General features: G+C 32.3%; 1 protein-coding gene and 1 long non-coding RNA gene across 4 annotated transcripts in view; one reads left to right on the top strand and one right to left on the bottom strand.

Annotated features, from left to right (window-relative positions):
- The window catches only part of LOC130893634 (inter-alpha-trypsin inhibitor heavy chain H4-like), a 32,783-nt gene extending 21,237 nt beyond the window's left edge, over positions 1-11,546 (top strand). For 2 of the 3 annotated variants that reach the window (XM_057799880.1, XM_057799879.1), the window contains exons 10-13: positions 1,964-2,140; positions 5,781-5,969; positions 9,500-9,682; positions 11,352-11,546. In XM_057799880.1, coding sequence (XP_057655863.1) covers positions 1,964-2,140; positions 5,781-5,969; positions 9,500-9,682; positions 11,352-11,524 — 722 coding nt within the window. In that variant the 3' untranslated portion in view covers positions 11,525-11,546. The remainder of the gene's footprint in view (positions 1-1,963; positions 2,141-5,780; positions 5,970-9,499; positions 9,683-11,351) is intronic. The other variant, XM_057799881.1, reaches the window with a different exon arrangement.
- Positions 11,547-11,573: 27 nt separating this feature from the next.
- On the bottom strand, positions 11,574-12,809 carry LOC130893637 (uncharacterized). Its single transcript, XR_009059230.1, has 3 exons — positions 12,585-12,809; positions 12,289-12,516; positions 11,574-12,227 (listed from the first exon to the last, which is right to left on the bottom strand). It is a non-coding gene; the product is annotated as an uncharacterized LOC130893637 (long non-coding RNA).
- Positions 12,810-12,953: the final 144 nt, after the last annotated feature.

Below are 12,953 nucleotides of genomic sequence, written 5' to 3'. Positions count from 1 at the left end.
ACTACTATCTGAATGCCAGTGGAGGCACATGCCCAATGATTAACAATCCATAACTTTTACAGGGACCGTTCTGAAGAAAATTGTCATAAATTATAATTATTTATTATAAATACTTACAGGAGGTGCCCTGAATTAAATACAATTGATTCATTTTTTGGGGATATCATAAAAACTTTGTGTATGCAGCTTTGGATATGGATAAGTTGTAACCAACCAAATTTTTCTACATTTAAATTTTTTCCTTATGTAAGTAACGCGATGTTCGTGTATTTACAATTTTTATCTGTTAAAATTTAAAGGGGGGCGAATTAAGAAGCGGGTCTTACAAAGGGGGCGTTTGGTCCAAAAAGGTTGAGAAACACTGAGCTAGGTGAAGTACTCTATTTAGAATGCTTGACTGCTTTATTCTTCTAAAAAATTGAAAACAAAAGCGCTTGTAGACCTATACATTTTGATGAATCATATTTTGAACTCATTAATGAGTTGTTTATTGTCTTAACCCTGGTTAGATTATCGATAGAAGCGCTTTGTCGTTCTGATGCCTATTTGTGCACGACTGATGCTATTTTGAAATTTTTGTTACAACAATTGAGCGAAAATGATTTACGTTTGGCTTCTAGATTGGAGACCGCATTAAAGATCTTCGGCAAAGAGAAATGAGTGCCGTATTAAACTAATTACAGAATCCTTATATTGAGACTATTCTGAAAGAATGAAGAGCATTGCGAAAACTGAAAAAGAAGGTGAAAGGGAAGTTGGGTCGTAAAATGATTCCTTATTCATTGAAAGTAACAAAACTGATTCTTTTTTTAAAGAAAAAATCCGAGGAAGTAATTTCATTCCAACTACCAACAGTCACGCCACGACACGTGTTGATCTGTGGTGTACTCATAGAGTGTAGGTAAACTTATTTCATTATGTTTCCAAATGGAAATGTGGTGAAAGTTTTATTTATTAAATTTATTAAAATTTTTGAGATTGAGGTAAAGTTAAGAGGTTTAAAGTTTAACAGTCTGTATGTGTACGATTTTTGATGTATTTCATAAACATTTACTTAATTATTTCGCCAATATGAAAAGAGATTTTTATGTAAAACAATGATTTTAGTTCATGTGCGAAATGCTGGGGTCGCGATAATATTTACTGTTTTCGAGAAAAATGGAAAAAACCTTAATTTTGTACTTTTGAAATTGAATAAAATTTTTTGCAGAAGTAGGATCGAAGAGGACTTTTGACATTTCATTTATAATGATATATTTAACGTCTCTGTCAATTTTCAGCTCTATGCGAATTTTGGCTAAGTTATGACTTATTTTTGTTATTTTGACTGGATTACGATGTTTTGGCATGCTAGGAAATCCACAGCGTCACGAATTGATACCAATTTTACCAATTTAATAAAAGTGTCTTAAGAAATATCAAGAATTCTTAAGGTATCGGGGATCTTGTTTTCAATGTTATTGCCTGTATGTACCACTAGGAAAAAACACTAGTTTCATCCTTTTCATTCATCTTGAAAGCTTCTATTGTTGTTATTATTTTGTCAATCAACTGCTTTTCTGTATTGTGATGTTTTTCTTATTTCCCAATTTTTTTAAACGAATTAAAATTCACTACCTTTATAATTACTTGTCTATTTCTATTTCGTTCTGATCCCTATGAATTTTAATTATAAACTAAATTTTGGCTGCAAAACAAGCGCAAATATATCAGAAAAGAATTTCCAATATTCTAGAAAGTATACAAACAAACGATAAATAAAAGGCCTTCCTATAAATCATATAAAAAACACAATGTAAACAAATCGCCGCTGCGATAAAAACAGACATCAAACGAATTCCGTTTTCGCCTAATCAAACCGAACAGGATCGGCTTCACGGTCCATGTAGTGGAATATTACTTAAAAGAATAACCTACATTTTCCCTACTTACATTGATTTGTAAAATTTATTTTTATGTGCAGAAAGTTGTTCTCTACCTCAAGATGGAGGATCATGCAACAACATTACATTTAAATGGTATTACAGTACAGAGAAACACGGATGCAAGCTGTTTAAATATGGAGGATGTGGTGGCAACGATAATCGATTCTCATCTAAGGAAAATTGCCAGAAAACTTGCGTTGATCCACAAGGCAAAGGTAAATCATCTCCTAAAATAAACAAAATTATTTCAGCGAACAGTTTCTTACTTTTAAAAAGCTTAATGCTTGTTTTTGTTATTATATATTAGTGTTTCTTCACTAATTTACCTGTTCTTCCCCTTTACTGTTTTATAAAATGATCGTCAGTGAAACTAATCTATTAAAAATATATCTATATTTTATTTTCTATTCAATAATTCAACATGCTATCAATTTATTATTTTTGTTTTGTTCATTTTCTATCACTTTTATTTTAAAGAACATACCAGCATCTATGTATGTATAGTTTATTGTGTATTCTGATCTACGGAATGGCTCTGGCTGCCAAAAATTTTCACTGCTCCCCTACCTCACCGGTATAGTGCTCTGTAGTACCATAATCTCTCAAACGTCGAAAGAGTATAGGTAGAGGTTTAGTGCTCTACCTAGCGGAATCTGCACGTCGCATTCTCTGCTAAACTCGAATTCATGTAAATATTCTTTTTTACTTAGGTTGATACGAACAATATATATTTTATAGTTCCCTAGAGTATCTTTCCTTGTCTCAATCCCTCCAAGTAACTAAATTTTTTCCTCTCTTTCGCCTTCTCTATTGTCTCTTAGCTGATTCCACGGAAGATTTTAGGTTATATGAAGGGTTTATCCACATTTACTTTAGTTTGCTATTTGCCCTCCACTTTAGTCTCTCCTGGAACCTATTCTTCTCGTCTAACTCATTTAACTGGTCCCGTCATTCCTAAACCATATTGGATTGTATAACGTTGGAGCTCGGCAAGTAGGTATCCATAGTTTGATCCTCTTTAACTAAATTGTTAACAAAATATTCACAATTCACTAGAAACGTTTCCTTGTATAGGTGGCTTAGGTATTGATAGTAACTCGTTGGTTTTTTTGGTTAGAGATAGGGATATTTTTATGATGTATATAGAGGTTTCAGAAGGGTTCCTGACATAGGAAAATTTTCCTGTGCAAGGCTTGAATTGAATTGAATTAATGGAAGCAATAAAGGACTCGATGAACCAAACAGCTTTATGGAAGGTGTATTATCCTCTATCGTCGGCCATTTGGCTGGTAAACGAGTTCACCAGGCTACAGGAAAACCGCAAACGATCGACAAGATGGGATTTAGAAAGTTTCCACCTAATTGCGATGGGGTGATTATTGAGGAAGTTGAGGTAATTTTCTGAAAGGTCTTTAAAGGTCGTCATCAGCAGCCAATGGTGGGATAAGGAAGTTTCCTTTTAGGTTTAGAGGAAAGGGGTCTCCTAGTGGTTATCCTGAAGGGAAAAAGAGTCTTTAACAGTAGATTAGAATCATTTTTCGGAATTTTAGATTTTCTAGACGGCTTGTAATAAAGTTGAAGTATGTCATTATTGACATAAACAATGTTACTGGGCCTAAAGTCAGTTGGTGGTTAAATAGGATGTAGTCGGAATTTACTCTATATTCAATTATGGGACGGATGTAAGTTTTATACCTATGAAGTAGGGTAAGAGAGTGGATTCGTCTAAACTTTCCTCCGAGCATCTTGATGAGAACTCCTAGTCTCCATACTCTGTTCAGGTTATCGCACATCTACTCTGAAGATCTCTAGACGCCCCCCCCCAAAGCATTAAGGGGCATTCACGATGTAGAAGTCGTACGTTCCGGGTATTTGGATGGTTGAAGACGATGCCTTGGTTTTTTTGAGAATTGAAAGTCACTCCCCATCATCTGCACCAATCCGAAAATTGAACAGATGCAATTAGTGCGATATCGCCGTCTATAATTGGACATTGAAGGGTATCATACCTCAGGGAGGTGAATGGTTGAGATGAGCAATAATCAACTTTGATATTTGTGAAACAATCATTGAGATTGAATGTATCAATTTTATCATTGGAGATGGCAGTTGGATAACACAAAATATGAAAATCTCAATTTATAAACGATTCAATAGTAAATTTTTTGTTCGCTTGTACTTGCCAGGAGGGGTTTCATATTTAAGGGTTGAACGATAGTCCTTTAGAAAATTGGGGGTCCATTTTTCACTATTACGCTTCCTAATCTGAGCAATCTGTTGGTGAAATCTTTCTCCTCTGAAACTGCATCCAAATAATTCTAAATAAGATTGGAAACAATTCAATTCAAATGACATATTGCAAGTTAAGGTCTTATAAGATTGGAATTCTTCAACTGGATGTTTGTAGTTGTCAGACTTTCTGTTTCATAGGATGTTCCTATATAAACTTTCAAAGGCATACGATGCTCTTTTCTCCATTCTTTCAAGTGAAGTTCCAACATTTTGGTTCTTGAAATCTCTCGAATTTGAAGTACAACGAACAATCATTCTTTAAGTTTTCCTTCACTTCACTTCATTTCACGGGAATTTCAGCTGATCTACTAAAGTGTAATTGAGTCTACAGTCCTGGGACTAGTGTAACAATTTCAAAGTCAGCACAGATATTTCACTTATTATCTTCTAACTTTATGCTTTGGAGTAACATGTGCATGCTCTTGCATGTTTATTTCATATTTACAGTATTATCAATGGGAACTGATGACCGTACGTTTCCATTGAAAAACAAAAATGTATTTAGTCGCCACTTGGTAGGTAAATTGAAAAAACCTAGTTCCACAGTAAGCCTAGAATCTTATGACAGAAAAATAAGTTATTTGTTTTGAGAAAAATACAGCTAGCATTGCCTGCAGATCCGTGGAAACTTTCACATATTTTTGTGAAAGGTTCCACTACTGAAAACGAGATCCAATCAGTTGTGCCTTTGTTTTGAAAAGATGCAAGTCACTACTATATTCGAGAACGACTTCCTCTTCGAAACTTGCGCTCGGTTCTGGTTCGTCTGTGTCATAATTATCTGTTCCATAATATTTTTATGGAGGTTTAGGAATCGGTTTTCTGAGAGCCTAAAATTTATCTTGATCGCCAATTTTGAATCCGAAATATAACTTGTAGGCTTTCCCTACAAGTGGGTTCATTGCTTTTCGTAGAGTTTTCAGTGTCATCTCAGCACAAAAACAAAAACAGTTCGTGTAGTTCACACAGGATCGTAACGGTATTTGTGCTTGTATACCAGTTTGAAACATTTAATATTTTCTAGAAACATCGGGATTCAAGAGTATCGAAAACTATTTTTGTTTACAGGGATCTATCAATAATTAGATGGGGTACGATGAATTTCGAAATTACATGGCGATATCCCATGCGGTATTGCCAAATTATGCACAATGTATAAAGATAAGTATTTTCTCACACCTGCTTAGAGCACGTTGTCTGGACTCCGTTAGGTGATACTACAGTGTAAAGGTCGATATTAGGGTTAAGTAGGTAAGATTTATCTACATAATGAATGTGTTCGGCGGAGAGGATTTTCCCGCAGAACAGTGTAATTTAGAATTAAATACTTTCTGCTGATTAAATATCAAGGTCTATTCAAACTTATCTTGAATTTTAAATACTTTGTATCTATAAACATCATATACTAAATTTATTTTTGTTAAAAGGAAGAAATTTTGTGTCACCGATTTACGATGTTATATTCTGATTTACCTCCTGGGTACTGAAAATTATGCTATCTTCTATTGTCAAATAAAATGTAATGTTATCGATTTTTTTAAATTACCTTCTAATTGTTTTTAGAAAGATGCAAATTACCTATTGATTTGGGCTATGGTCACAAACCAACACTTCATTGGTTCTATAACAAAACAAGTGGAGAATGCGTAAAATACATGTATGGTGGTTATTTGGGAAATTCTAATAGATTTGTGAAGAAGTTAGAATGTTTGAAAATGTGCAATCCACCGGGGTTACAAAAAACTTTAGTAGGTAAGACAAATCAATTTCTAATAAGCATTACGCTTTGGCTAGATACACCACCACCATAGGTTAATTTCGAAATAAATTCTTGCCTCAACTCAAGGTTATTGGCAACTTCATATTATATAATTTCTTTTATTCACACCTCGGAACGTCGTGTCCCCTTAGACAAGAGCTCATCCTGCAACATGTTTAAGATGGTGTCTCTGTAAAAATTATATATTGTTAACCATCGGCATAAGCCGCCACTGGCTTTCAGATAGTAGTGTAAACCTATTTATTCCGTCAAACACACTACACGAACATACATACTTAATCATACATTGAAAATTCATTATGTTCAAATCTATAATTTAGAAAATATATTTAAATATAAATTCCGACTCAGAAACGAGGGGTCGTATGAGAAAAATTTTGTGCGTCATCTACTCACTCCCGAAATTTTGCATTAAGTCCCGGAACACCCTGTATAGAGGAGTTTAATTATTTTTTAGTTCAAACACATAAACAGAATAACCCGCATTTACTCAAAAACGGGAAAATTGATAAAAATTCCCACAAGAAAATGAAGAGACGTAAGATTAGTTGACCTATGTACCTACCCCATCATTGATACACGTCTTCAACTTCATCTTCCATCAAACTCCATCTAGAAACCTTCAAACATCAAGACCATGATACGGTCGTGCACTGTTATGTTGGAATCAAATACTGGGATATGTTTTCCTTATTATTTGGATCCGAAGATATTCCAAATATGGCTGTTAAGTTCCCGCGAATTATATATTAAAACTTCGAATTTGGATTTTTAAAAACAAAAATTACAATTACAATATATGTTTATTAAGCAACGTTAGAACAAAGAATGAATTATGAAAAGCAATACAGTTTTTATTATCTTCTGTGTTTCCGCGAAGTCATCACATATGTTAAATGCTGTCAGCTGTTACTCCATATGTAACTCCTCCCCTCTAAGATGAGAACATAACGGAGTGGTGTTCGATTTTGGACTCTTCTGGGTATTTTTTTATTGAATTTTATTTCTTGTTTTGGTGTTTGCAGCATTTTTGCAGAGTTTTCTTGATTTTCTTCTTAAAAATCCATCCCAGTATTAAAAAAATTATGGCTAGTAAAGATAAGCTTACCCGAAATTTTGGGATAGTGGTTGGATATTGGAATTTTTAGTGATATAAGTTGATTCGTCATTCTGCTTATTTCGTGAATATCTTCCTAATTGATTTTTTCCATTTTGGGTGTTTCGTATTCTGCAATCATATCGTATTTTTCCGTAATTGGTTTGGGAAGAAGTAGTGGTTTTCCTCGTTGTATTTTGACGTCGTTGTAGAATTTTTTTGCGTTGATTTTTATTTGACATGACTTTGGTATTTTTATTAGTGTAGGTATTTTTACTTCTAGGTATTTGTCTGTGTGGTATTTGTAAAAAACTTTTTCCGTTTTTACTGGAATAATAATTATCTCGTCTTGTGTGATTTGTTCGGTAAGTGATTCTTCTAATTTTGAATTTATTTTTTGGCAATTTTTAGTCGATTGGTTTTCGAGGAGCTGCAGGGTGCAATTATCGTTAGGAGAGTGGTCTTCGATGCAGAAATATACATTTTCTAGTAGTGGACAGATTTCTTCTATAAATTGGTGATTCGAGTTGTTTCGTGCCAGATAGGAATATTTTAGGGAGAATATTTGGTTGTTTTGAATGATGGGATAGAGGTGATATAATTTAAGGACTTCGGCTTTGATAATTGGTATATGTATAGCAAAAATTAATTTATTATTAACAAACGAAACTTGAGTGCTTAAAAATCGGTAGTATGTTAGAATGTTTTTAAATTTTGTAATTTGGTTGTCGGGGTAAATTTTCCTTAAATCTTCTAGCGTTTTTTGTAACTCTTGACTAGGGATAATAGAAGAATGAAGTGTGTTTAGTTTTGCAAAAGCTATGGAGTTTTCCAAAGTATCTAAGCATGTGATAACATTTTGACAGTATAGATTTATTTGTGAAATGATTGCTTGAAAGGTTAAATACTTTTTTTCCGTAATCATAATTTGTTGGTTTGTTTCTAGAATTTTTATTGCGTTATCATATCTATTACCGTCATCGGTATCAAGTATACCAAACTACCATTTTTGTAGTTGACCGACCCCGTCAAAAAAACTTCTTTTATTACTTATATGGCCCGTTTTATCAATTGATCTGATGTGAGACTTCGATTTTGTTCTCTTAAACATCGTACATGTTCAATAAGTGTGGAATGAAACCTCTCCACGAGGCTATTTGAATTGCTGTTTCTAGCAGTTGTGAAGTGAAGTTTTGTAAAGTTCGCAATAGTTTTCAAGATCTTTATTTTTAAATTCCGTACCCGAATCTGCTGTTATTTTTATGGGCAATCCATAAAATTAAATAAGCATTCTACTATAGATATTCCGTTTACAGCTGATAGAGGATAGGCTTTGGCTGTATCGACAAAATGTATCTATTACGGTTAAGTAAGTGTTTCCTAAAATTTGAAAACGATCAATATGAATATGTTCAAAAGGACGTGAAGTAGTTGGTGTTAGGTTGAATTTTATTAATGGTGGTTTTCGATCGTATTTGTTTTTTTGACAAATTTCGCAATTATTCACGTATTCTACAATGTCATCGGACATTTTGGCCAATAAAATCGTTTACCAAGTGCTATTTTCATTTCGTTTATACCGCGATGGCAAGCTTTCGTTTCATGATAAAATTTGAGTTTCTCTACTTTAGTTAATAAATCTTCTAAAACGGTGTTACTTTATATAATTTTGAAAGCAGAATTTTTGAAGTACGATTGCATCGTAGTCGTGAAGATTCTAGGTAAATCGCGGTGTTTGAAATCAATAGCGTATCTTTTGTTTGGGGCGATGTGTTCTTTTACAAAATTTATTATTTGGATGGAAGAAATGTTTGAAGGTAGTGTAACATATAATCTAGTATTGTCGAAAATTTTGGCGATCGATTCTATTTCTCCAGTTTTTATGAATATTTGGTTCTTATATGTGTTTAATACTCTTTCAGTAATTGGAATAGAAAAAATAGGATTCTCTGTCGACGTATGTTGAGTTTCAATGTCAGATTCCGAGTTTGAATCTTGAAGTCTGTCTGATTCTTTTTGTATGTCTCGAACTACATTTGTTTATTGATTTACGGTGTTAGTGGGTCCTATATTATGCAGTATTTCCTCGAGGTCAGGACTAGAGAGTGGAGGAATTTTGTCAGGATTTTGTAGGAAGTTTTCTGTTATTTCATCCGCATCTCCTACGTTATTTATTATTGATTCATTATCCATAGCATTCAATTCTATGCATGGATTTCTACTTAGGGCATTAGGGCATTCAAGTTTCAATTTTTCTCATTATGTAGCTTTCTCATAAAATCAAATCATTTTTGAGAATTTCAGTTCCTACGTATGAGACGTATTTTTGCATTTTTTCAAAAATGGATGTTATACGTTTTATGAAGTCTATATGTACTCTATATATATTTTAATTCGAAATTTTAGGTATCTGTAAACAGCCCTTAAATAGAGGAAGCAAACGTTGTCAAAAATTTAGCACTAATTTCTATTTCGATATATCAATAGGACAATGTAAAAAATTTTGGTTTAACGGTTGCGGCGGCAATGACAATAGATTTGAAACGTTGAAGTCATGTGAAGATTTGTGTGTTTATTCTGAAAATAAAGGTAAATTACAATCAATCAAATTGACCTTCACCATGAGGTGATATCTAACAAACATAAGAAATGAATCGAATAGGAATTATTTTCCAAATTGTACTCTTAGGGATGCTCCTTAAAGCTGGAGTGTCTTTCGATGAAAAGTATTTTTCGTGACCTCACTCTACTAAATTTAAGTTAACACTTTTACCTATCAGTTCTGCTCCAACGCTGTTTGGTAGACTTTTTGAAGACACTAACGAACTCTGTTTATACACTGTTTAATGACTCGAAATGAGCTGACAGAGAAAAAGGCTTTGGAACCATACATAATCCGACCCTGTTAGAGTCAGGAAAACCGTGGAATTTTCAATTTTTTATCACAAAAAAATTCAAATATTATAATACGAAATCACTTGCAACAAAAGAGACATTTTATTTTTTAAATTTTATAGTTATGAAATTTATTTCCAAAAATCACTGCCTAACACGTACAAATGAGAAATTTACATGTATTATAAAAATAGAAAAAAAATCGATATCAAAACGAATGATGCTTGTCAACTCTCAAACGTATGTTTTTTTGTATTATAAAAAAATACTTACATCACTATTCTCCGTTAATAAGCTCTTTATTGAATGTTCTTTGCAATAATTGAAGAAAATTTGAAAATTTATTCTCAAAAGCTACAGTTTTTACGAAAAAATCACTTTGCCGGAAACTTCAATGGCTCCAATTGCAACCCCTACTTTTTAAGAATTGAGTTCAAAGAGCTTGAAGGAATTTTTATGATGCAAAAGTTAAAAAAAAATAACAATGTGCAATAAGAAAAACCTCACTATTAATATTTGAAACATTTTTTTCATATTATAAATGAAATTTTCATTTTTTAAACAAATATTTTTTCTAAATAAGAATTTCGAATTGCTCAAATCATATATATGTACATGGCTACGATTAATTTCGATTAGGGCGCTACTGAAACGGTTTAAATCTCATATTTATTCAAAACAATGTTTTTGTTATAAACCAAATCAATTTTCAAACAAAAGACTAACTGATTTTAAAGAGTTTTTCATTTGCTTCATAATTTTATCACAATTTACTGTAACTTCTACAGTTAATAAAATCACTGCCGTTTTATTAAGCGATCGTCGAAAGAAAGGACATAAAATAAAACTAAGGATTTGCGATTACATAAATAAGAGGTTACATATGTATCTGTATATGTATTGACTATTCTAACTTTGTTGACTGCTGTCCGGAATAATTCTGTTGTAGTTGAGGCACACCATTCCCAGTGGTTTTTCAGCCATATTGCTCAATATTGCGAATGTTTGGACATCTTCATCTTCAAACGTAATCTTAATGAAACTTGGGTACACCCAAGAAAACAGGAACATTCGTTTCCGACCAATAAATTATCGTGATTGTTGATACCTTTTAATGCGTTAACTAAGAAAAATAGTAAGCATTCGACCATTATTGAAGCAGCCAAATATGATGGACTATATCAAGAACTATTGCTTGGTGTGAAACGATTTCAGACATCCGAAGAGATGATAAAGAAACTGCGCACGTTGAGGAAGAGTCTCATTATATTTGAGAGTTAAACAAAATGAAAAAAACTATCAGAAAACCATCAATTCACTTATATAGCTTTTGATGATTTAATATATGTGATAAATGTTTCAGGGATTTGTCAAGCACCACCTGTTAGGGGTTTTTGTCAATATAAGTACGAATCTTGGTACTATAATAGCAGTACGTCAAAATGCCAACCTTTTATATACAGCGGATGTGGAGGCAATAAAAATAAATTCAAAACTAAAAAGGGATGTGAAAATGTTTGTTCGAATAGTCCGTAATAAATATTATAACTTTTATATTTATATATTTTTAATTATTTATTTATAATTTTTGTTTACTTTACATTCTAAGAAAGTTTGTGATTTGAAAGAAATTAAACAGTTCAAATATTCATTTTTTCGAATTATTTTTCCACTTTGCTTTCTTGTTTGTTTTTTTTTTATATGTAAGGGAATCCACAATTTTGAGGTACTCATAATACACCTTAAATTATTTTAAAACTCTCTTAAAATTGATGTCATTATTGTTTCAGATATTCTATTTTGATTAAAAGAGCTCACTTGAGCCACAATAATTGATTAAAATAAGCACGAACACATTTTACATTTTACACTTAATACACAGTGTAAAATACAAAAAGAATAAATTTATTATTTGGGTTACCCTACATATTTATGAAAAGTCAGGAAACAGACGAAATTTATATTATAAATTGACATTCTTCAACGTAAAATGCCATTATTACATTCAACAAAGCTCGTGTTATTTCTATTCAAAATATTGTCATTTTCAATTTTATTGCAACGATTAATATTAGATAAAACAAAATTATTACAAATATTCACTATAACATAATAATATTTTTGGTTGATATTCGTTAAAAATACCTCAAAGTATTTCCGTAGCAATGTTAGTTTGTTCATAACACCTCATCAATTTTTTTTGTAATTATAAATTAGCAGTATTACAGTCATTTCAATTCTGAAAAATTGTAAGACAATAAAATTAATACCAAAACTATTTATTATAACAGGAAACTCACCAATTCTCATAATGATTCTTGAGAAACCTGATCCATTTTACAAGGCGTCTTCATCGAGCATAAACTCTACTTACCTTATTAATTACTTTATGAATGTAGCCAAAAATTAATCAAATTCTGTAACTCCTTCTCATAATCCGCTTTCATATCTCCCTGATGCTAAAGCTAACTTACACAGATTCTTCCCGTAGTTTTAGCAGTTTTAGTTTAATAGTCTTACTACGTTATCTAAGATCATAGGAAGATTGGTCATAAAGGGGCTTTTATCATTTCTATCTAAAATATAAAATACTTACTACCCATCAAATTGGATTATTAATTAACAAATGTTCAAATGATGCTATAACATCCCTCCTAAATAATGTCTACTCTAGCCTAAACAGCCAACAGTCCACTACAAACACTTTTTGCGATTTTTCTAAGGCTTTAGATTGTGTTAATCATGATGCGATGATTTTATATGAAAATTAATGTGCATTAAACTAACAGCAGGGTGCCAATTAACTTGGTTCGACTCTTAGTGTTGAAGCACCATCTGGAACCACCGATGTTGTACGGAAAAAAACGCTAGTAATCGCGAATTTTTTGTAAAACGTGGTAGAATATACAGGGCCGTAGTCAGAACCAAAATTTTAGCAGGGCTATTAGATTTTTTACCAGGGCCC

The sequence above is a fragment of the Diorhabda carinulata genome, chromosome 5 (assembly GCF_026250575.1).
Source record: "Diorhabda carinulata isolate Delta chromosome 5, icDioCari1.1, whole genome shotgun sequence".
In the NCBI taxonomy this organism is placed as follows: Eukaryota; Metazoa; Arthropoda; class Insecta; order Coleoptera; family Chrysomelidae; genus Diorhabda; species Diorhabda carinulata.
This window is presented reverse-complemented; position numbering and strand designations above follow the sequence as displayed.